General features: G+C 42.3%; 1 protein-coding gene across 1 annotated transcript in view; it reads right to left on the bottom strand.

The window, feature by feature from the left end:
• Nucleotides 1-26,382, bottom strand: part of mast4 (microtubule associated serine/threonine kinase family member 4) — an 83,315-nt gene that overhangs the window by 53,090 nt on the left and 3,843 nt on the right. Inside the window, exons 2-3 of the mRNA XM_083670485.1 lie at nucleotides 14,042-14,195; nucleotides 11,464-11,588 (exon numbers count right to left, since the gene is read on the bottom strand). Of these exons, the coding sequence (XP_083526611.1) occupies nucleotides 11,464-11,588; nucleotides 14,042-14,195 (279 nt within the window). The remainder of the gene's footprint in view (nucleotides 1-11,463; nucleotides 11,589-14,041; nucleotides 14,196-26,382) is intronic.

Here is a 26,382-nt window from a genome sequence, read left to right on the forward strand (position 1 = left end):
GGTTTGTGCTCAATTTCACTTGTCTACACACAAACAAGGAGCCAATCAATAATGTAGACAGTAAACATGCAATGAAGTGTAAATATTTGAAGATTTCTGATACGTCATGAATAACTGATGAACGTTTTGAGTTTAAGTGCACACTTTGCTGTGGCAGTTTGTTGGATAAGGTCCAAGGATGGAAATAGACACAGGAAGTCACAGTTCACTACTTTACATATCTTGTATGTAGCTTAAAGAAACATTTACCTATAGGGAGGGTTCTGTTAGAGTCAACCAAATCTTTATTATCTTCACTTTGCCCCATATCTGTCTGTTTATACACTTTGCCAGACTATACACTATGCAAAGTCGTTTGTCATCACCACACCAAAGAAAATCAAGATAACAGAGGAACAGAGGCATTTGAGTAGAGGTCTAAACAATGTAGAAATGCGTTATCATTCTCCTGATGGCCTTTGACTATGATACCCACTTACTGTACAGTATATATAGCACAAGGCTATTTTTTCTCATTCATCACATGTAAACATAATCTCTCACGCTGAATGATGTCAGCTCTTCCTGTTGTGAGGATGAATGGAGAGTTAGAGACTGTCTCATTCATTTGTCTGACAAACTAACTTCCTTGTTGCGATTTGAATACTAGCTCTGGAGCAATATAGAGTCGCCTACCACAGAGAAGGCTCTGTTTGTTTGGCTTAGCTGACGCCGATCAGGCCACATAAAGGAGCGTGGCGTAATGTCTTGTGTGAAACAATGAACAAGGAGGGAGGTAGCGGTGTCCTTTAAAGTTAATGTAGGCAACAAAGGCTGGTGAGATTAGCAGCTCCTGTGAAGGAAATTACAGCTTTGGGAGCTCCTGATAAACGCACATAGCAATTACACAAAATGTTAATGGCTACTATAAAGAAATCCATTAAGACCATCAAAAAAAAACTCGGAGCGCAGGAATTAAATGTCAGCATTACTGCAGTCAAATGTTCCTAAAAATGTATAATCACAGGAGAGCACGTTCATACTGTAGCATAATTGTGAACAAGCAACCTAAAAATGTCTCATCTCCTTTAGTCCCAGGCTTCATTGATAAATCAAATAATTAAAATAGCACCAGGGGAAATGCAATCTCTAACAAGCAAAAAAAAATCACCTTTGATTATAGTGAAAGTAATGTTGGACCATAAAAGCTATTTAATTGCTTTGATTCATCTACAGAGAGAGGACCAATTAAAACGAATAGCACATACAATGAGTTACAGGGAGTTCAGGAAAATACGGTTCTGGTTGAACATAAAAACAATTAGCAAATCTTTCTACGAGTTCGCTCAAAAGTGACACGAACCAACTCAACAAGCCTGTGGTGACCTATGAAAACAGCATTGCTGTTGTGTCAAAACAAATCAATGTACAATGTAAGGATGAGCTCAAATGTACATTTAGTGGCTGGTAGATTGTGCCAACTGACTGGAAGAAAAAACTTCAAATATAAAAGGAAGTAGGTTTCTGACAGTAACTGTGTTATCTGAGGTCTTTATTAAATTGCAATGTTCTTAACCCCCATAGTGATACTCCATGTCCATTTAAATATTCTGTTATGTGATGATGAATGCAATCATGCATTGATAAAGCAGAGTATTTGTTGTTGACGGTGGCTCTGCACACATCCAATACTTTTATCAAGGCTTCCGTAGCCAGGCACATGCTTCAATATCTGCTCCATTATCATAAAGTAGTCAATACAGCATAATAGCCCGGCTGACAGCGCTTCACACACAATCAATCCGCCTCTCGGAACATGCAGCTCAACATCTCACTGCAGGCAGGTTACACAACTAAAGTCATGCAGAAATCTGAAATCTGTGGCCGTAGTTATAATGTGTATAATGAAATAACCAAAAGAGAAGTTGGAGCACAAACTTGCCTACGATGAACATCAATCATAATATAATTCAATGTCACCTCAAAACAGAATCTTTTTTAGATGCAAGAGTGTATCCACACACTGCAGTGAAAACTAAAAACACAGCTCTGTGACTATATAAGCAGCCTACACACACACACACACACACACACAACAGAGCCAAATTGTTATTCACTCCGTGGCCCCAAGTGTTAAGACAAAAGGTATGAAACTCCTAACAGTGCTCTCTTGAAAAGCACACACCCTGCCAAAGCCCTGCTCCGTATTCAGACAGCCACCGTACCTCCTCCCCATCCACAAACATCTGTGTTCATTTCCCTACCTGTAGCCCTCGTCTCCTCAGAATGCTGGACTCGTCCATGTTATAGTGTCCGACTTCTCATGCCTTCCTACCGGTGCATAGCCACGCTGCTCCAGCCTCCCGCTCCCTCCCTCCCTCACGATACATCTGATCTTAGCAGCTGCTAAACACTTACATCAGAACTTATCTGATTGGAGGGGGGCAGTCAGCTGACGCCTCCCTCTTGTTCCTCTCCCCCTGTAACTTCAGGACAGTGTGTGTGTGTGTGAGTGTGAGAGAGAGAGAGAGAGAGAGACCGGCGCGAAAGGACTGGGGGGGAGAGAGGCAGACGGGCAGTTCTAATTCAGCATAACGACTGGGGGGGGGGGGGGGGGTTGGGGGGGAAACACCAGCGACTGGGGGACCAGCATCTCATTTCCCTGGAGCGGCCACACTTTTCTGGCGCCCGAGGTGACCATGAAAATGAGAGGATATCCTGCCCTGGATTGTTCTGCCTCCACACAACACAATACAGCTGGCATCCTGTCTGCCTGTCCATCTGCAGAACGTGCAGAACGCTGGGTAACAAGCTAACAGGCTTCAGCAGTTCAATGGCTTTGAATTAGTCATTATTCTTCAGTTCTCTCTCCTGGTAAAGATAAGAGCCCCTCTGAAGGTCATAGTGAAGGGAGACTGCATCTGGGAGGGAGGGAGGGAGGGAGAGAGTGAGGATGACAGAGGGAGAGGGATCTACAATACAGCAACTAAAGCTGCCCCAGGACGCATTCTATCCTAGTGTTAATATACTGCACATGAATGTACAGGAGTTCTCTTCTCTCTCCGAACAACACAGTACCTAGTGTTGCTATGCTGCGATCACTACCGACTCACTCTCCTCCAGAAAAAATAGCTGTATATGCATTGTCAATTTTCCATGATTTCATGCATTACCTGCTATTTCCCCTTTCTCTATTACAACTTATTCCGGCACGTCGCCAGGCTGAGTTTTGAGGCACTCGGCAAGTGACCGAGGCCCTTCGCTGTTGCACCATCGCCGCCACAACACAACACAGCCACCCGGTCGGAGTTATTAACATTTAGAAAAATAAGTTGGTTACGATTGCCATCACGCCAATTCCATCCGGCAATTTCACAGTCCGTTTCAGTCTGTGTTTTTCTTTGCTCCCCCCCCTTTCTCTTTCTCTCTCGCTTGCTCATTTCCATTCGCTGTGACAATGCTCTGTGAATATTAAGTGGGCCCCCTTCATTCTCCTCGTCTCCAGCCAAGCTCAAATGATTTCAGTTATCGAGCACGGACTGGAGTGACAGCTCCCTATGGCTGAACAGAGAAGACTCTGTAGAAGGTCAAACAGGTGACCGCCACATAAACTTTTCAGTCTGTCTGTAGAACAGAGCACCGTTTGACTGCTGCTGGACAGACAGTTCATTTATGCTTTTCTGATAAGGCAGAGGAGAATTGAGAGGCCAAGCCTGCGTTAGGGTAATCATCATTTATATTAATTATTAAACCTTTAAAACCTCACAGAAGGTGGATTAACGCATCACCTCTCTGGATTTGAACAATGTCTTGCAGATTACCTGTGGGAATTAAAACATCCCGTTATGTCAGACTGGCTAGTCCCGATTCACTGCTCGCAGTCTGTGGCTGCTTAAAGGAACAATTAAGGAAATTCCATTTTAAAGTGAGAATGAGGATGAGAGGCTCACAAAAACACTGGGGAAAAGCTATCCGAAGGGTCATTTGTCTTATTGGACAATGGAAGGTACACTCCCGGCAGTACAAATTGAAAGAAAATACCGGAGGCACTAGCACAGCCATACCTATATGTAGCATTCAAGGAACAATCTGTACAACAATACCGCTAGCTCATGCAAGGATTCAAACGCGATTGTCTGGAAATGACAAATCAAGGGCTACAATGGCAGCAATACTTCCTGGAGACTCGAAGGAAGCCATTCAATAGGGAAATTCAACCTAGTGGATTCAACCTTTACAGGACAATGCCTGTTTGCCAATCACCAAGAGTGGAGCCCCTTTGGGGGCCAGTGGGCCAGTGGGGGGTGACATTGTGGGGCTGTTGGGCCTGGCCCTGGAGGAAAGACCTCTGGCCACTGCCTGGCCTCTAGGGGAAGTCAAGGGGGGTTTCTGTGTCTCATTTCCTCATGGCAGGTGGGCACAAGAGGCCATTTCCTTCCCGAGCAGAGAGGAGTAGAGGAGAAGGGGTTTCGGTGGAGTTAGTGCTGAGAGCATGCAGAGAGTGCTGATTGAGTGACCCACGGCCCCTGCCCTGCCTGAGCTTATCAGACCGAGAGGAAGCCTGCGGATCTAAGGCGGGTGGAGGAGGGTCATGGCCTGTGGAGAGAGACTGGGGGGGGGGGCAAGAGAGAGAAAGAGAACATTGAAAGAGAGACAGCAAGAGAAAGCAAGAGAGAGTTGGAGAGAGACTCCCTCTGTGGAGACTTTAATACACACAATCCTCTATATTGAAAGCACAGCTAACATTATCTCTGTATACAGCCAGACTTTGGAGTGAGAGTGTATCTGACCTTATAACCCTATACAGTCAATCCCCCAGCGGGAGAGGAAAGGAAACGTCTATACTATTAACAACCAATCCTTTACAGTGAAATAACATACTGTAGACTCATGGTGGTGCACGAATATGCCACAGCACCTCAAGGTTGTAATATATCATATACAACCTTCTTGTTTCAGTTTTCAATAAAAACATGCAACACTACTAGGACCATATGCTGGAATCATTTATAAGCATTTTTTCATTTTGAGAACTGAAACACAATGTCACATTGAGACTTACTAGTACATTTGAATACCTAAACATAGAAATGTCATGCCCAACAGAGCACTTTGACAGGGGTCTGACATCTCAACTGCAACCACTTCATCAAGAGTGACAGTTTTCATTTACACCATGCCTCTGTGTGTACCGGTACACTAACATGAATTCATTTCTCAGAATTCTGGAAATGTAAGGTCACTGGTTTGCCATGACTTTGAAAGGTGATATTGAGAATGGGACTAAAAGGACATTCTTAAGATATGAATAAAGGCATTCAAAAACATATAGTAGCATGGTGCATATTCTGCATACTCTACAACAAATTGAATAATACAAATATGCTGGTACTGATTATGTTTTTAGGAACCAACCTTGGGCATTCTTTATTGAGCATCCTTTTGCATAAAAGCTGATCAATTTAATTCAAAGTTTATTTGTCATTACATAGGATACAGGGTATTCAATGCAACAATACGACAATTAACAACAATCAACAATGTAATGCAATATAATAATAATAAAAACAATAACATATGGTGTTAACAATATTTTGTGTGTGTGTGTGTGTGTGTGTGTGTGTGTGAGAGAGAGTGAGAGTGTAAAAAGTGCACAATGTCAATGAGATGAGGTATAGAACCGGGGCGGGGGGTGCTTAAGATGGTGCTGAAGATTCACAGATTTGTTATCTAAATGCAAAGTTAGAATGAACTATATTGGTGTCAGGGGTGTGATATACTGGTTCTGATTAACTACCTTACAAACAATGTAAGTAAAACATAACTTGGCTCCTTCAATGGCCGTGTATAGCTAACCCCAACTGGCATCACCCTGTACCAGAAACAACAGCACTAGCTATCTGTAAAGGACATCTCTGACTACAATCATGAAGGGGAATTTCAGTCCACAAACCACAACATCAGGATTATGACAATCTTATCTCCATATCAGGCCAGGAGAAAAGTATTGATTTCCTGTCAAACCTAATCATGGTCAAGAGGGATGTGCAACGGGAAGAAGGAGACCCGCATACCCGGGGGCATGACGGAAGAGCGTGAAGGAGGAGAAAAGACAATAACAAGAGACCTGCGAGGCAGTGGGCAAGGCATGGGTGATGGAGGGAGATAGGTCTTAGAGACACACTGGGGGGTGGGAGGTGATGGGCCAGCAAGGGACATACTTCAAGTGTGGTGCTATGGAACGTGACCGACATATCATTGTGACACCAAGCCTACAGACGTGTCAATCAGTAAGAAAGCGGATCAACTGAAACTAGGGCTGTAAAGTATATTTGATGAATCGACTGATGAATCAACAAATGCTTTAGTTGACAATTAATTTAATAAAAAAAATGTATTGGTTGTAATCAGATTATACTTAAATCACCCACTACCACTACTGTTACACATTATGACACTGAATTCGCTAAACACACAGAAATAAGGGCCAGATTTACTTAATCCACATCCCCAATTAATCGGTAGATTAAGCAACTACAGAAAAAATTATTCAGCACATTTTTGGGGGGGGACTGACAGCCCTAACTGAAACCAATAATACAAAACTAGTGCATGCAAATGGTGAGGACAGAATGTGTGAAACTGTTTTATTAATTTCAAGTGCCATATCACAAGGCCTAGGGGACATAGGGGAATATGTAACAGAGCTGATGCAAAAATCCACATCTTTCTAGGAAAGCGCTCTTTGAATGAATAACAACTAGAAACCACAGGGAATCATGTGCTTGAATACAAAACTAGAGAAGAGCTTGAGGAGTTGCCGCCTAACATCATTGCCAGGCAAACATTACAATAACAACAACAATATTTAAAAGTAGGAATAAATCAACCTAATCGTAATCATTATACACATCATCATTAGCACATAAAGGGCTGGTTTCACAGACAAGGCTTAAGCCTAGTCCTGGACTAATTCACACTTTCAATGGCAAATAGCCACTGAGGATGCTTTTTAGTCTAGGACTTAAGGCGTAAGCCTGTGTGAAACCAGCCCAATATATATTAAACTAAGTCAATATCTGACTTACTTGACATAGGCCAATTAAACCACCTCTTCAGACAGATTAGCCAAATGTAAATCACAATCTGCTCACATTAAAACCCCAAAATGCTACAATTGGATAAACACTGTCCGAGTACTGGAGGACTTCCATTCACTGACAACAATGCCAGCGTTCTGTTGTTTTTGAGCCAAGGAAGAAGAACACTTACCAATAAAAGAAAAGAAAAAAAACAGAAGAAGTTCTATTATGCTAGATCTCTCTCTCTAATTGGCATCATTAAGAGCATCAAGCTGTAATGAGTTTTTGGCACAACGTAAGCAAGTATATCCAAAGGCCATGTACCCACAGTGGTTAGGGACTTTGGAACGACAAGGGAGAGCATTCAAAAGAGATGCTTTTTTAAACTCCTCAAGTCAGATCTTAACTTCAACTCCAACGACCCTTTTCAGAGCCCCGCAGTGTCATAATGAATAAGTAATTCTAATGAGAGCACCATTTGTATTCCTGTCAGAATGCGAGTTTCAGCATGGGAAGTCCTCACAGGACCTTCCAATACAACAAGAAAGGACTAAAGGATGGATGATCTTTTTTTTTTTTTTTATAAATTGTGCAATGAAATGGTCCCTGGGGTTAAACACGTCGATGTTACTATGAACATTTAATTTGATGGACCAAACCCATTTCCCAGCCTCCTAACTTCATCACCGCGGGCCACTTTGTGTCAGAGATTATGTTGGCTGTTAGAACCTGATGTCATAGGCACGCAAAGGTTAGGGTTCATTTTGAGGATATTCCCATGTGAAATGATCATGAATATCAAATGAGGCAGATGGAGCAATGAAGCCAGGAGGGACTCTTACATAACCACATCCAAATGAATTGTGGAATCAAACATTTTGTTCAGGGTAACATTATCTATATCATTTACTTTACACTAGTGAGTCATTCATGAAGGCTGAGGTGTCGGATGGCCCGTCTGCTGCCATGGGGTCAGGACAACATGGTGATTAATAACATGTAGATTGCAACTCTGTGTGTGTGTGTGTGTGTCTGCCAAAATTTAGAGTAACAGATGGATGGGTTATTAAACTGGATTAGAGTACAGCCATCTGAGGAGTGTAATTGTGAACATACATATTGAAAGAAAAGTGTATTGCAACCATTCTTTTGGGGTTTGTATTCAAAATATTGTAAATCATGTGAAACCCGTATAAAACATGTCAATATCAAAAATGATTAGAGTACGGCCTCTGACAAATAAAGCAACTCCCCCAAGCAACCAATAGTAGATAGAGGATGGAAACTGCATGTGTGTCTCTTTCAGTAGAGAATAAGGTCAAGTATGAATCACCATTTATTCTGCTCTCACTCTTCTGACAAAATAACACCACGACTCCAGAGATGCTGGGAAATGTATTTAAAACACAATCCACTCCGATAGATGCCTTTAGGATGTGGCAATGCATCAGTGATTCAACATGTGTCCACATGCGACGGTCTAAGCAGTGGTGACCAGCATTGAATATCTTCAGGGGGCTAGGTAGACACAGGGGCATGCAATCAGACCAATAAGGAGAAACATTACCATCCATTGTGCAGTGGACTGTTACGTCGCAAAACACACAGGCAGACGCACGCACGCACGCACACACAAAGACACACTCTCGCACATATACACTCTCACACACAAACACACAGGGGATAAATGAGAAAACTATGAGACAGATGAGGAGGGCTGTGTGTCTAAAGCCCGGCGTAATGACATTGTGTTTGTGCTGCATTGACCCTGGTCTCTGCAATCATTAATTTCAATCAGGCTCCCTCTATGGGGTCTGGCCTCCTGTTTACAGGGTCTGAGAAGAATCAAATAAGATGTGGCAGTCTCCAGGGAGCCTCTGCACGGCACCAGGCTAGCGCACCTCTGGGGAGGAGGTCTGACATTACAGTACAAGGACCTCTGCTCTCAGTGCAGGACGACTCTGGGCTCAGGTGACTGTACATCTGGCCCCTTTTATTCAATATGCACAATGTTCACTGATTATGGGAGAGATTGTGCAAGATGTGTGTGAGTCAGATGTTCAAGTGTTAATAGCTGTGCCTCCTCAGAGTCTAGAAAAGGACAGCAGAGTTTCAATTCCCAAAGATTTCAATTTTTCATGATCATCAAAATGAATGCAAAGGCACTAAATCCTTTTTTATTAATCTTTGAAATTGTTCACACACCACATTGAAGAAGCACATTGTCTTTTCACTCACAAAGGCAGCATGTGTTGTTCACCAATGTCCTGATGTCTGTGATCCAAACAATGTGCCTGTATTTCCAAACGGAAACAAATACACTAGCGCCCCCCAGAGTAGAGAAATATTTAGCAAGCTTGTTGGGTTTACATAAAGATTGTCTTAGATCAGTTAGGATTAGCTGAAACATTACATTTCTGAATTGCCATGAGGTTTACACAATATGTCATATCATTTATGTGGCTCAAATCAGCGACAGCAGAAAATTACAACATTTGCACAAATCAATTAACATCAGTGCTATGCTTTGCCAGGTATTAAGGTAACAGTGGTGCTGCCAGAGTTTGTCTCCTTACTTCAGTGCAGGTTGTACTGGTTTTTGTGCCAGAGGAGGCCAACATACAGCTTATACTTGGTTCACTGGTTGACTGTTGATGCCAGTTTAAGAGACGGTTAAAGAGTTTTAGTTACCATACACAAACACACAGCGTGTCATAAGTCTCATTAGACAGACTTCATGGTGGAACAGACTCAATCCGTCTGCCTTTTTTCAGGGCATCCAGGAGAAAAAACCCAAACACCTGGATGACTCATAGCTGGAGTGAATTGAATTCTCACATCTCACTTGGTTGAAATGGGGGTGACATCATATCCCATTAAAAAGAGAACCAGCTACTGTATCTATGTTGTTATCTGAAAGGACACAGGATAGCCAGGTGACGTCTTCTAAGATGTTTTCAGGGTCAAGGTGAACATAGGACTGACGTCATTTAAACCTGAGGGATTAGCCTAGTTTATCACTGCTACAATCAAGACTGATCTCTTAAAACCATTTCACCATGTCCCTTATCACCAAATCGCCAACTACCTTTACATTTGATTATTGCATTGCATATTGCATAAAATACAGCAGCTGTTGAAAATACTTTAAGTTGAATCAGTGATCGCTATTAGATTGAGTTTATTCAATAACAGATTGCATTTATATAGTGTTTTTCCACCAGGTGCTCAAAGCTCTTTACAATGTGTGGGAAGTAACTTGCCTCGTCCACTACCAATGATGGTACAATTATTTTTATTTATTTTTTTCTGCCCCAAGCCTCCCCTAATTGGACGACATGAAAAGAAAAATCTAATTCTAGGTATAATACTTTTTTTATTTTTTTATTTGATCACCATTAAGGGGAGACGGAGGAGACTGAAAAGAAAACCTAAATATTGCGCTTTCTCTTTCAGAATATCATTCGATGATGCATGGTTTGTTCCGTCATTTGTAATGAATTTTTGTATATTCTTTTTGGTCGCATTTCTGCAATGAAAAACATTTTTGCGCATTTTTCACCATTTCCATCCTTTTTTTTTGTAATATACTCGATCTTCTTGTTCTTATACTTGTTCTTGAATAAGTTGATAATTTACAGGATGATTTCCTTTACGGTCCATTGATGTACTTTGTACATCGAAAACTGTGTTGTAGTCCCCGACCATAAAACTGTGTTGTAGTCCCCGACCATAAAACTAGCATCATTTGTTGCTTATTAGCTCAATACATTTTTATAGATATTCTCAAAGAAGTGTGGATCATTATTTTGACCATATAGATTAAGAAGCCAAATCTGTTTATCGTCCAACAGCATCTTCAAGAGAATCCAACTACCTAGCAGATCTATTTTGACAATGGGATCAAAGTTGTTTTAAATAATATCATCACCCCTTTTTGATTTTTTTCCCTCCATTTTCCACGCAACTTCATCTAACACTATGGAATGGGTTTCTTGTAAACAATAAATCTAATACTCTTTCTCCTTTAACCATGTAAAAAAATGCTGTTCTTTTCTTATGATCTGCTAAACCACTAAACTAAACTAGTATAGCCAGCTATACTTACTGCACCAATTACCATAATAATACACAGGTTTCTATAATAATGACCATTAATCCTGCTAAACGTCTACCTGAAAGTACCATTATGATCATACTGCTAGATATAAGTGTCCCTGAGAAGTACCTACAGTAACTGTCCTCCCTAAACACTCCCATCCCGGATTGCCCCTCTTGCATCATTACAGTACAATTAAATGTACTTCAAGGAAGATGAAAGGGAAGGATGTACCGGTATTCAAATAGGGCCAGGCAGTTTGAGACGCTGCAGCATCATGGACCCAGAGGCGGAGGTACTTACCAGGCTGGAGGTGAGAGAGGGGGCAGACTTGCCGAGGGTCTGGGAGCGCATGCGTACCAGGTTAGAGGTCTCTGAGGGAGTCTGCCAGGCCTGCTGGGGAGAGGCGTACGGCAGCAAGTACTTCCCTATTGGACAACATAATGACACAACAACAAACACAGCTGTCATACATGTACACAGATTTCATTATACATGCTGAATATTATTGGTGCTGAAAAGGCCAGCACACTTTATTGATCCTATAACATATTTATCAATAATAACATTTCCACAAAGTGAATTGGGGTCAAATCATAATCGAACAGCTCACTTCACAGTCACACAAGGTAAGTTGAAGCTGTTGAAGCCCCCGTAAGACTGTGTGAACTAAAAAGGGTTAAATTCGGCAGCAGTAAAAGCAATCCACTTCGGAGATCAACGAAGCTCCAAAAATTACGCAACCACAGTGACAAACCTGAACTTCCAAAGATGAGGAGAATGAGTTTGACAAGACCCATTACAGGTGTGGTCTTCTAATAAGAAATAAGAACTAGGACTATAAGACAGAAAGGAGGAAGTCTAACATTAAATCAAATCGTAAACATAAACTGTACGAACATGCATATGAGATTTCCCTACATAGCCATTTGCCAACATTGACAAACTGTGACCAAATTGTTTTCATTAGATTTTCTTCCCCAAACAGCCCAAGGTGTCATCCATCAATGGTAGCTAGATGGCAGTAGTTCCAAAGGTGCTCCAGCTACACATTCTAATAATCAACATTCAACCACATCCTTTAATACAGCACACAAAATCACAGAGGAGGCTACAGAGTATGAAGCCTAAACAAAGACTACAACAACCAGATTACTGTGTGTCTATCTGGATTATGAAGGTTTTACAGTATTGTGCCACAGAGGCTCCATAATCTAAAGAATCTATCTTCATCCCTTTCATCCTCAAGACTTCCATGAGCTGATTTATTTTCATTTCCTGTTGAAGGAAGCCCACCGACCAGCAGCCTTGAGAGGATTAACAGTCTTGGCAGAGAGGATGAGAAGAGGAGAGAGAGAGAGCAACATTCCCCACTTCTCTCTGACCTCACGTTCCTGTCTTCAGCATAGGGGCCACACGTACACAATGCTGGTGTTCATCTTCACCTTAGCTAACAAGGTGTGTGAAATCTCTAGCCAATCAATAACAATGATTGATCATTGGGGCTGTGGCCTTGTAGACCCCTGACTTAGAGACACATTTCAAATGAAAACAAAGATACTGTACTGTAGGTACTGTAGGTACTGTATCTGTAGGTACTGTAGGTATGCAGGTACTGTGCACTATGATACCCCTGTTATCTTCTGCACACATGGACAAGAGCATCTTAACAGACAGCAATAGCATAGCATGGAAATTAACAGTACATGAGGAAGTTCAAAGAAAGCACTTCACTTTAGGTGCCCTGGTAGAATATGAGCATAGAGGATTGAGAAAGCTATAAATTAGCTAGATAGAGCTTGGAGTACAATGTAATTGGATGGGTGAAATGAAGAGTTTGATCAAATTTGATATGCTCGGAAAACAAGATGAACAGGCTCTGACAAGTTAGAGTTAAGCGGTTTACAAAGAAGTGCTTTGTCTAATTTGGGATTCGCAATACGTGGTTGAGGAAGCACATTTGTCTCATTATTTTGGTTCTGTCTAGCACTTCTCAGAATGGGCTGCACTCAAGAGAGCAGTGAGGATACGTGAAAACGAATGAATGCATGAAGTGTTGATGAAAAACAGAACCACAGATTACTTGGAATGGAAAAAAAACAAGTGTCTACTAACGTGTATCTGAAATATAAATGTTTATGAGAAGCAAAACGTGAAGCTAATACCATGGTGAGGAGGGAGGTTTTCCATATGCCGACATGTACTATCTGTACAGTATGTGAGTGACATGGTTGGCCTCCACTTCAGTATCAGTATCGACACTTTACATCGAGTATCAATCAGCTATTTGGCCTTTTCAATCTAAGGATAACCATATCTCTCATCTCCCATGACAACTAGTAGTCACCAAATATTGATATTGGGGGCCTTCTCTTTTCTCTCTAACACCATTAAGGTGTTCACCCACGCTAAAGGCACAGAGCAGGCTGAGGCAGGTTGGAGACAGCACTCTCTGCTCTTCTAAACCACACCTAATACCCAACCCTGCCGGCGGGGCGGGGCTCGGTGCCTCCGCCTGCTGTACCACAACACAACTCTGCGGTGACATCCTGTGCCTTACTGTAAAGCCTGGAAGACTGTCGGGAAAACAGGATGATACGAGAGGAAAACGGTGATCCTTCCTTCCTCACAGTCAAATGGTTTCCTCAGCGCCGTTCATCACATACCAGCAGGGAGGAAGTCCGTACTTAGCACCCCCAGAGCACAGCTCCACCTCACCCCTCACCGCGTTATTAGTCAAACAACGCAATGTCCACATTCAGACTCGATATGAGAACTGCCAAGTTTCATACCCGTGCGGCACAATAAATGTGAACCTAAAATATTCATATTCCAAAATATATATATCCTTATTATAGCCCATAAAAGTGCTATGGATTACCTGTGAGAGCTCCCCCTAGGCTCCCCCTGCGGAGGTGCTTGCCGTCCTCACTGAGCTGTCTCTTGAACTTGAGCGCCAGGCCTGAGCCATAGGTCACCTCTGGATTACTGGATTTACGGAAGGGCATGGATGGTGGGTACAGGATGTTGTCCAACTGAAGGAGAGGAGAAGAGAAAACAAGAGCGGATTAGATCAGGGGATGGATCCCAAACTTCCACAGAACCACAGAATAAAAACCCAGTAAAACACAGCCACAACCCAGTAAGTATTTAGCCTGAGTCCCTCCATTGAGGAATTAATGAGTCAGATGAAGGTGCAACCACCTACTGTAGACACACCAATGTAACTGATTCACTGGGAGTGAGTACACGAGCTGTGCTAACGTTTGCATGATTAGGCTTGTTGTTGATACAAACACAACATATTATGTCCTATACACTGTAATTTGCATTGCAAATATATGAAAACAAATTGCATCATCATTGTAAAACCCATCAATGTGTATGGGGGGGAAATGGCCAACCTGTATGCAAGACAGACGCATAACACATGACTGAGACACATAACCACAGTGCATCACCTGTACGATGGGAAATTAAATACTCAGAACAAGATCAACCATTTGTACTGAAGTCATGCCTTTATTGACAGCAAGATTTAACAGTAGTTGATTTTCTCTATATTCTGATTTTCCACACATTCTTGAGTAGCCTATCTTTTCACACCCCAACACTTAATGTGTAAAACAATCCTTTTCCATTTAATTCAGATCCACAATGTTTGTCCATGCAACACTGGTGAACAAACAAAGACACGGGACTATCGAGTTCCAGAAGAGGCCTATCCATGAGGATGACGGGACACGTATGATCTGATTTAGCTGAATGAGATACTCTAACAGTTCATTTTGATACTTTACATAGCCTGCTATCTTACCTAGAAAGCGTTCAGAGAGCAGCAAGCATACATAAAATGGCCCATTTGCCCCCAATCACTCAAAGTGCCTGTCGTAGAAGATCAGTTCAAAGTAAATTAGAAAGACAATAGACGTATTGAGGGAGAGTTTATTTTGTGTTCTTACTGTATTCCCAGTTAGGCTGTTGATTTTAGGTGTCCATTATGTAGCTAAACTCCTAGAACATAGTGGTGATAGCTCTTTTATGACAACACACCAGGGGCAGGTACATACTCAAACAAAGAATGATGTATTTCGTGTCACAAGGCTGTTTGGGACAAGTGATACCTTAATGTAAACAACTGGGAATGTCAGGTATGTAAGGTGATGATTACAAAAACATAAATCCAAAAACTTGTCATGACACAACACCTTTTCATCTCACTGTGTATTGTACTGGAATAATAGAATGGTATAATGGAATAATAGAATAGACTGGTGTTTAGCTAACCTCTGTATAGAACAATAGGAATTGAAGAGGAAGAGGTCCTCCCAGCGAACAAACACACACAGGCTCAGTGAGTGTGTGTGTGTGTGTGTGTGTGTGTCTGCGGGGGGGGGGGGTCTGGATGTTTTGTCTAGAGGGGAACACCCTATTTTTGTAAAAGATGATTCATGACACAAGGGTAGAGTGTGAAGGCCAGGTATGTGTACAGTGAGCTTAACTCGCTACATGGATGAAAAGACACCCAAAGCCAGGAACTACTCAAAGAACCACGTGAGATGGACATACAATCTAACCCCTTGCGACAACCAGAACAACAACTAAAGCACATGAAAATCAATGACACTTCTGTGTTGTCGAACCAAAACACAAAATTTCACAGGCGCACACACACACACACACACACCCCTGTTTATCTATTTGAACTGAAACACCCTACCTGTGGTTGTTCCTGGGGAAAGTGCAAAGATCAATCCTTTGATCCTCTAAATAAGTAAATTGTGTTCTTGTTTTTTACCTTCAGTTTCTTTATGTAACAGCAGGTTTCTGCAACAATTTGAACATAAGTGAACCTTAAACGTCCATCTCTTTCTACCTACACCAACAATACTGTCACCGATGAGACAGTGGAATACGCTCACACACCAGATTGCACACATATTCTTTATATATGTCATTAGGAGCCAATTCAGTGCTGCTTTAGACACGTCTTCCCTCATTAAGCAACCGTCCACAACATCACTGGAATCCTCCATATTAGGGCGTTACAGCACTTCACACTCCATCTGCAGGGTCATAGCCATCATCAGCAAAACACATTAGGAAACTCAGTCATGCGGCCTCTTAAAACTTACAACAGAGGCTTTTCACAATCGCAACGTTCTCCAATCCTGGCTCTGCACATTGACAATACCACATGAAAAAAAGTGTCTTATTCAATTGCTGAACCATATTGATCATGATACTGACATACTGTCTGTGTTATCACATGGCCAGAGGAATCAATTGACTTTAAACGTCTTGCAGCACATCAATATCCCCTGTCTGCACTGCAGAGATGTGCCTGAGGCTGGGAGAGATGAGCAGACGTGTTGGTACGTGTCTGGAAGCAGAAGAGAAAACAGGCTTAGTGATGCCAAATTTCTAACAACCAGAATGTCAGGGCAACTTTGGAGGCAAACTATCAATTTGGCGCCCGACCACCACACTTCAGCCTAAATCACCTTACAAGTATTAATCTAAACTTTTGAAATGACAGTGTACAAGAAACACCATGAAGAGTTCAGACACCTGTAGGGAGTAAATTAGTAAAAGGTTCTCCTCTCTCGTCTATTGCAGCTCAAAACACACAGACATCAATCATAGAACGATACCAGATACATATGTAATCATCCCAGTGTTTCATATTCTTATAGGATTGAAACTGACGACACCTATCTGTCCATGTCCCCAAGTCCCCATTTTTTAGAAACCATTTTCATAATAAAAAAAGGTTTAACCGTCCCAGGCGCAATCAAAAGGTAAAACAAAAGTATGGATGCCAATTCTGTGTTCCCTGAAGCCAGCATTACTCATTTAGAGAACTGCCTTCGTTATGTAACACCAAGCTGCCTAGACAGAGAGATACGTCTCCATATGTGCAGACCTGCTCTAACGTGATGAGGGGATTAATCCACGCTGAATACCACTGCAGCACCACAAGGATCAATCGGGGTTTTTAATTGAGCTAAAGCAGAACTGATGTCTTCGCTGAGGCATTAGTTCTGGCCCTACAGTAGTTGCTTTGTTGACAATCGGGAACAGTTTTTTTGTCACACTAGAGACAATATCAAGAACTCTGTGTTCTGTGTTGCCTTGTAAAGTATCTCTGAATTTTGTGTATTTCCATATCATGTGTTTTCTTCATTTTCTGCACATTTGCTCATACTGTACAAGTAATGAGATCATTTAGTAAGCAAGTCATAAAACATGTAGTCCAGATTGTTTCATCCTGGCATATTATTTATTATTAACAGTATTTTGGTGTCTTGTCATCCATCATATCATCAATAGTAAGGTAATTCAACTTCTCTATACATGTGCTGTGGATTATTAACCAGCTGCGGTGGATAGATAAGACGTCTAGCATCGATGAACTTTAGGCCTATACAACAATAGTACAATTAGGTCATTGTTGGATAGCTGCCAAGGTGCACTCTGCTATACGGTAAGTTCAATAAAAACTAATTGAGTCATAAAACACCCAGAATGCATTTAGGGTCTGTGTAGGATTCAAGGCTGAACTTGGCAGAAATCTTATTTATACAATAAACACTGCTCAGTGAGACGGAGATGAGAAGCAATGATAGCCATGAGTTTCAATTATAAACACATTCCATTCCCTTGATATAATTCAATGCACATGCCAATGTTAATAATAAATTAACTTCATAAACAATCCATCGAATCACATTTGCAGGTTAAACTACAAAATTCATAAGACCAAACAATGGGATGTTGCCTTATAGCAAGTCTTTTAACTGTCAAATAACTACTGAAATATCCCAGGACTGTCAAAGGGTCTGGTGGGTTTGGGTGATCATTACTTTCATAACCCGTCTCCCTTGGGTCCTCAACTAAAAAACAACCTTATGTAAAAGCATGTTAAAAAACTAATTTAGAACACAGCATGTTTGAGAATGAAGTGCTGCTCTGCTGTTTCCTGCCCCAGTCCACCCGGAACAGAGTCAGCAGGATTTAGGCCCATTTTATGCTCAGGTGTTTAAATGAGATAAATGAGACAATGATGTAAGGGGTGAAGGGGATTATGTCATTTTAAAAAGAACACCCAGATAATGACCCCCATAAGCAGCTTTGGGATATGCTCTCAAAACAATCACTGTGAAACCGTCACAGGTTTCACCCTCCAAGCAACAACGATGACTGTCAGTCTGCCTACAATCAGACAAATCCGTCACAGAGGGTCGGAAAGGACAGCCACAATGACATGTTGGTGTGGGGAGAGAGCTCGGGGGAAGGAGGGCTGTTTTAGGACAATCCATCAGACCGGAACTAAGGGAGCCACTGGGCTCCATCTCACTAAGTCTTACGGAACGGCTGCCTACCCTCTCCTTTACTGCTGTCTACCGTCTCCTTTACTGCTGCCTACCGTCTCCTTTACTGCTGCCTACCCTCTCCTTTACTGCTGCCTACCCTCTCCTTTACTGCTGCCTACCCTCTCCTTTACTGCTGTCTACCCTCTCCTTTACTGCTGTCTACCATCTCCTTTACTGCTGCCTACCCTCTCCTTTACTGCTGCCTACCATCTCCTTTACTGCTGTCTACCATCTCCTTTACTGCTGTCTACCCTCTCCTTTACTGCTGCCTACCCTCTCCTTTACTGCTGCCTACCCTCTCCTTTACTGCTGCCTACCCTCTCCTTTACTGCTGTCTACCCTCTCCTTTACTGCAGTCTACCATCTCCTTTACTGCTGCCTACCCTCTCCTTTACTGCTGTCTACCATCTCCTTTACCACTGATGAGACAGAACTACAGTGTGTGTGCCTATTCTGTGTTTTCAGATGTGTGCAGATGAAGGAGAGGAGATGAGGTGTGGTGACCTGCTGGTCTGGTGAGGGAGAGAGAGAGGGGGGAGGGGGAGAGAGAGAGAGAGAGAGAGAGAGAGATCAGTAACGGTGGTCAGTACCGACACATAAAAAGAAGCTGACACAGTGTGTCACAGCTCCAAAAGAGGAAGCAGGGCCTAACAGCTAACCATCCCAGACAGGATATCAGGGCAAGGCAACACTCACCATCTGTACACATCACAGAAGAGATCAGGGTCAAGGTGACACATGGTCAGCACATATAAACACACCTTTATAACGTATCATAAAACCTAAATCACTCTTAATGTATCTGTCTGGTGATGGTTGCCAATCCAAACAGATCTGCAGCTTTGTTATTAATACATATTTTTGTGTCATAGTAGTCATAATAGTTATTTCAGTGGAATGTACATTTCTGCAGTAAGTCAGTGTGTTTTTCCTTATCATTTGTGCCATCTCTTCAACATCCACCCAAGCCACACAGTCAAACTCTTGTATTATACAACCAGTGGGATTTGGACACGTGCTGCAGGGTTGGCAGCTCTGCCCTTTACCCCATCATTCCTTTCCCCCTGCATTGAAGTGTCACTTTGAGCTATGCATCACCCAACATCCCTCTAGACCCCTCCCCTCCCCTCCCTCTCCTCCTCCATACTCAGTGGACAGTACCAACAGTCCTTTGTTTTCAAAGCAAAAGACTCCACACTGCTCCTTTCATGACCAGGAAAAGAGTGAAAGTGGGTGAACTGCACGACAGGGAAGTCAGTTGTGTTTACCACCTCTGAGATGAGGTCACAGTAACCTTAGAGTTGATATAAACAACAGAGCTGAATGACAGTGGGTGATGTAGCATGAGAGGAAACATGTTCAGTCAACCATCTCTTTAAATTTACATTTACGACGTTTAGCAGAAGCTTTTATCCAAAGCGACTTACAAATACATTTGTCTAAGTAAGTAGAATCATCTATCCATCAGTCATCATAAGAAAAAGTAATTTATGCTAGGACCAGGGGCCATTGGCAGTCAAAATGCTTTTTTTTAAATTCATTTATTTACAGTAGAGAAACGGTATTGGGGGTAGTGGGGATGAAGAGGTCTTTAGGGGGGACAGTTAAGATAGGTAGCCTGAAGAGATGGGTCTTCAATCTACGGCAGAAGATTGGTAGTGACTCTGCAGTCTGACAGCAGTGGGAAGCTCGTTCCACCAGCGTGGCGCCAGGACAGTGAAAAGCCATGGCCGAGTAGTGCGACCGCTGCATCCACGTAGAGGCGGCGGTGCCAGGTGGCCAGCCGAGGTGGAAGAGCGGAGTGATCGGGCAGGGGTTTGGGGGCTGACCATTGCTTGCAAGTAGGGAGGGGCTGTTCCCTTTGCCACCCGGTAGGCGAGCACCAGGGTCTAGAATCTGATGCGAGCTGCGACCGGGAGCCAGTGAAAGGTGCGAAGGAGGGGGGTGACATGGGAGAATTTGGGGAGATTGAACACCAGACTGGCGGCAGCATTCTGTATGAGCTGCAGAGGTCTGATGGCGGAGGCAGGGAGCCCGGCCAAGAGTGAAGTCAATGTATGGCCAAGTCCACTTATTGCGGAAGATACACAATTTCATAAATAGCCCCTATTCATTTTAGAACACTATTCAGCATTGAAACCATAATAGCATGTGTGAGGAGTCTGCCCTCAGCGATTTGTTGCTTTATGTAACATTGCAGTCTAAGAGATTAACATTTTAAAAGGGGAGAGAAAATGTTTACAAAAAAGTATGATCAAACAGCATCTACTTTGTTTCTCCATAACAGATGTATGTTGGGGTTGATAATAAACTGCATCTCCTGTCATCATTTGCATAAAACATTCTAGACCCCACAATTTAGTCAAATCAGGTGTGAGTATGCTGATTAATGGAGACTGTTGAAAACCCTTGAAGTAAATAGCTTGTCTCAAGGCCAATAGAGAGAGTAGTCAAGAGCAGTGAACACAAGGGCACTAGCCTCCTGGGCATGCCTCAACCAGAAGGTAATGGCTGAGTCAACTGTAGAGAGGGGGAAAGAAAACAGAGAGAGAGAGAGAGGGAGAGAGAGAGAGAGAGAAAGCAGAGACAGACAGACATATAAAAAGGACTAAGAATGCAAACAGAGTCATTTCATTTCATCTGGACCTGGAAAGCAAAGAGAGTTAACAATCCTGTCTCTGTGGCAGGAGAGGAAACAGTTAAGTGGCCTGTGAGGGGGATCAGAGTGACAGTGCACACGGCAGAGCAAACACAGGAGCCATTGCTCTTGCTGTTGACCGTGACCACCTGAACTCACAGAGTCTGAGGCTGCATGCATACACAGCAGTCAGTGAGGCTACGTCCTAAACAGGCATACGGCACCACACAGGGACAGCCTTTACTGGCCTGGTATGGGGGTTTCTCTCTCTCTCTCCTCAGCATTCGGCTATCTACCTATATTGGACATGAGCACCTTGCTTTGGCAAATAAACAACTATCACAAAAAAAAAACATAATGCTGTACCAAAGTCGTGGCTTAGCGGTAACACACGTCATTACCCCAAGGTCTCAACTTCGCTAGCCGGGTCCAGCAGTCCTCCCTATCATCCCACTCATCTGTCACCCTATCTCTCCTTTCTTTCTTGTCTAAATACATGTTTACTTGCATAATACCAATTATCCCAGTGGGTGCGTATTTCTACAAAAACTCATTACAGTCGAGAGTCCCAACAACTCCATAGACCTGACAAGGCTTGTAAATCTACAGAGAGAAGCCTTCAGATCAAACATATCACTACAAAAGAATATCTTAACAAATGACCTATCATTATCAATGTCCCTTTTCACACAGAAGTAATGAAGTTGATTCAGGTCTCATTGGCCACTCCACCAGCAGGAAAAGATAATCTCACTCAGAAAAATAGGAAAATATTCAAATTTGAAAGATGCTGGACAAAGGGGAGTGGGCACATTTACAACCTGGGATATTACATATTAATTTATACAAGGGACAATACGTTTTTTTTTTTTAGTAGCCTAGTGTCTGTAGGACAAAGGTGTTGTTTGTCATTGCACTGAAACACATAAAAGGAACCTGTTCCAAGTGGCTATAAAGTGTTATTAGTCCTGCTCATGGTTGCTACGACACTACTAAAAGGACAGGAGAAAAACAAGATCATCATCAGGAAGCACCCTTCTAGTGATCAGTCCTCTCTTGCTCACTCCCTCCATCTCTCTCTCTGCCTCTATCAAGTCATAGAAACTAGAATCTCAAAGATGATCAATGGAAACAGGATGCGCCTGAGCTCAATTTCGAGTGTCATAGCAAAGGGTCTAAATACTTATGTAAATTATGTGATATTTCAGTTGTTTCAGGCTTTTACCCAAAGTATAATGTTATTCTATCAGGTTTAATTTGATAGGGCATAGCCTCGAAAACCATTCATGGGGCTTTAGTTGGATAAAGCTTGATCGTTGAAACCAGAATCTGGTTGGAAGATTAAAGCATTGTCTCTCAGGGGCAGGAAAAAAACTATAACAAATTAATTGGTCACAGAGTACACAGGGAAACCAATAAATTATTCTGCAGATTTTACAATGGACTTATTCACAAGGGCAACAGGATGACCATTCTCACCACCATAGCAGCACATCCACAACAAACTATTTGCTATTATGGAACTGTACTGCACTCAAAACAAATGGACATGTACTGCAGTACATAACAGAACTCCTCTGAAGTGTAGCATACACAGTCTTTCATAGACTTCAATGACACTTACATGTTACACCGTATAACTACAGAGCATACAACACAGACTGAGTATCTGCACTGAAGTTCATAACAACAGCAAGTTAGAGTTGTTTTAGCCAGTCACCCCCTGAGTATGTTTACTCTGTCAGGTTTATTGCTCCTGTCTACACAATTGGTTTGACTAAAGGAACATATTTCTATAGTCAGAGCATCCTCCCTTTAAGTTCACTACACCCAGGAGGATAATATGGCCATAATACTCTGAGAACCCCACCCCAACAATGCTTGTGCTGAATACTACCCAAAAACTATGCAAAAGGGCAAAGCTGAAGAAAAACCCTTCCACCTGGAAGACTTCAGAAATACCCTAATAAACGTGGATCATTCAACTATTCATCAACTGTGACTAAAGATGATGAAACTGAAAATCTGGGCACAGAGAGACAATAGTTCTCTCATCCATCACACACTTTAATGTCTACCTATGATAACACTGGAGGAGAGCAAACTTGTTATTTTGCCTTGGCCTTGGTTACCTGTTTTAATTGAACAGGGCCATTGGGTTCTATGAAACCTGCTATGACACTTCAACAGCAACACATTACACACATCAAAGGTTTGGCCAAAGTGTTGAGAGACTGAGCAATTTTCCACTCCAGGCCTCCTTTAACCTCAAAGTGTGCCCTGATAGCCACAATTCATGACGGCTAATGTCATCTCCTATAACCTAAGCCCTCCATTAGCACTGTGATTTCCGTGACTCCGGGGGCAACTGTCCCCTTCTCACATTCCCCTGGCGTGCCATCCTTCACCTGATACTGCACAGATACTGTCTCACTCACACACACACACACACAGCTTGTTTGAGGTCAGTCAGACCCACGTGAGCCTGTGGAGCTTCCAGACCTACAGTACTGTTGCTGCCGTCTCCGCACCCAGAATAGCCGCAGACTGCCAGGGCAGCGGTAACATGAGAGAGGGTTAGGCTAGCCATAACCCCGGCTAGGCTAGCCATGACCCTAAACCATGGTTCATCTACACAACACGGGCAATAGGCAAGCCCACATCTGTCTAGGTTAGCCCTAATCCTAGCCCATGGTCTCCCTACAAGGCACCAGCAAATCTCCTCCACCTCCAGCCATAACTCTAACCAATGGCTCCACTACCGCTACATAGCCATAACTTTAGCCGTCAGTTTCCCAAAAGAGCATTGGCAAACCCTTCCTAGTAAGTCCTAACCCTAGCCCATAGTTCCTCAAGCAAGCTATAACCTATAACTCAGTTCCCTACAGTACTGTGAGATGAGCTTGAGAGTGTCATCATCAACACCAATGAATCATACAGGCCATGCTGTATTGCAGTAATCAGGCGATTTGCTGCTATAAAAATCTTACTTTTTTTTATTGTAATCCAGTTCAGTTACAGCATGAAGAATGTTCTTGTTCACTGAGCAGAAGTTCTTATTGTGGTGCTTCATGCTTGAGGGGCAAAATGACTTCCGCGCCCTAAAACAATATTTCTCTCCCACAGCTTTTCATTTTGGGCAGTACATTATTAGTTGGATTATGTCAAAGTATCATATAGACATTCAGAAAGTCATTCTGAAAACAATAATTATACTGCAGAAACACTTGGGACAACACTGACACAATTACTAAAAAAATAAATTAAAAAAAACTGTAAAAACTACATTCTGAATTTCCTGTAACCGATGAAAGTGTCATTAATTCCGCCTCATCGCACTTTCTTTGTGAACATTTGGAAGACTTGTTGAAAACACTCAACCCCCCCCCCCCCCAAACACATGAATTATGGACTGAGAACAGAGAAGAAAAATTTATGACCAGCATTGCTATGGCTAAATGGCAAAAACACAGCAGGCTACTGTCCTTTTCTCCTTCACACAAGGGAATACAGCAGGCTTGTACAGCACCACAGGTCAAACAACAAGGTACACAGAACTACAAGTCTGTAACACACACATCATGGTGTCTGTAATGTCCTGTAGTGGGGAAAGTTACATAACAGGGGTGCGAGCGGTGTTGCCAGGGGCAGCCCCATTCTCAGAACTTCAAAAGGCTATCTGTCACATACTTATATAAAAATAGAGCCGTGTGGTTGGCTAGAAAGCAATGAGCGTGGATGAAGTGGAGTATCTACATGTATGGATTGTGTTTGCACAATATGATTTGATTACAACTTTTGGTAAGGAGATACAGTACATATTGTTCAACTCACTTCATACTCTTTAGAGGATCTTGACATAGCTCACTTGGCTTAGCTAGTCGTAAAAGATAGAAGGGTGCAGCAACAATATTTCAACTTGTCAACAATATTGGAAACCGGTCAAGAATCATAAACACTGCACCCGTTTAAGGGTTTCAGTTAATGCTATGGTAACACTTATCTCAAAATAAAGGCTCAGCTTTAAGTTTATCCCTGGGTACTGAACTCTTGACTATAGTGTAGAGTTTCAGCCCTCTCTTTCTCAGGGTCTCCAGCACAACATACCAAGTTCCTCATGACCTTGTCACCCAACATCTGTCTTCTTCAACTCTCCCCCCATTCCTCTCTTGGCTGAATCACACTCAGTCCCAAAGAGGTCAAAGATGTTTACGCAGAAAAACAAAAAACACAAACGTTCAAATCCACTGTCCCTGTGAAATCTGAATCCTCAAGAGCGGTTCCACGTCTAAATGCCCCTGTGGACACTTGGTCCTCTCGTACATTGACAGCGTAGTATGATCTTTAACAGGCCCTAATTCTAACCCTTGCACCCTCCTTATTCTCAATGGGGATACAGTTTCCTGTGTTGACATTATCTAATGCTGGACAAAAAAGCTATAGAACACCAAACTTGTAACAGTAGCCCCAAGACAGATCGACACTGCTAACGATAACATCCCATTGTTCACGTGTTTTGCTGGCTTACATGTTTTACATAGTTAGATACAGTATGATGCTAAAACATTTGCTCTACATCATGCTGTAGATCATTATGTGAAGTAGTCACTTTTTGTCACAAATGACATTATGATTGTTGTGGTATTACATATAAATTGTGAAGTCTAAATAGAATGACTTTCCATAACACAAAAAAAATGAAAAAGAAGTCTGTGAGCGGCATTTGATGCCCTCTCTACGCACTCACCCTATAGGCCAATACAGTGGCACACTGTGACATCACTGAAGGTGTAAGTGGAGAGACCAGGAAACGTTTCCTGGGACAACAAGGTCTGTGTCTGGTAGCAGGGTCACTTTCCCTCAAATCCTAATCTCTGATAATCCAGTCATATTAACTAGCTTTCAGATCCTATCCTGACTTTGGCCACTTGACAAAAGCTTAACCACTTTTAATAACTGCAAAGAATAAATAAAAAATGGATAGACTTTGCAAACTTGCCAAGGCAATAGTCACATGATCTACTTCTGTTGCTGCAAGTTAAATTGCAGCCATTTCAAACAAATTAACATATGAATCATTGTCATATGAATCATAGTTCTGTGGGCAACACAAATGTCCCCAGATGCTAGCTACATTACGATAGAGTGCTTTCTCTTGGCTAGTCTTCTTGTTTTCCCACATTCTCAGCCTCTGGAAAACATATCATT

The sequence above is a fragment of the Argentina silus genome (genome assembly GCF_951799395.1).
Source record: "Argentina silus genome assembly, chromosome: 5".
Classification (NCBI taxonomy): Eukaryota; Metazoa; Chordata; class Actinopteri; order Argentiniformes; family Argentinidae; genus Argentina; species Argentina silus.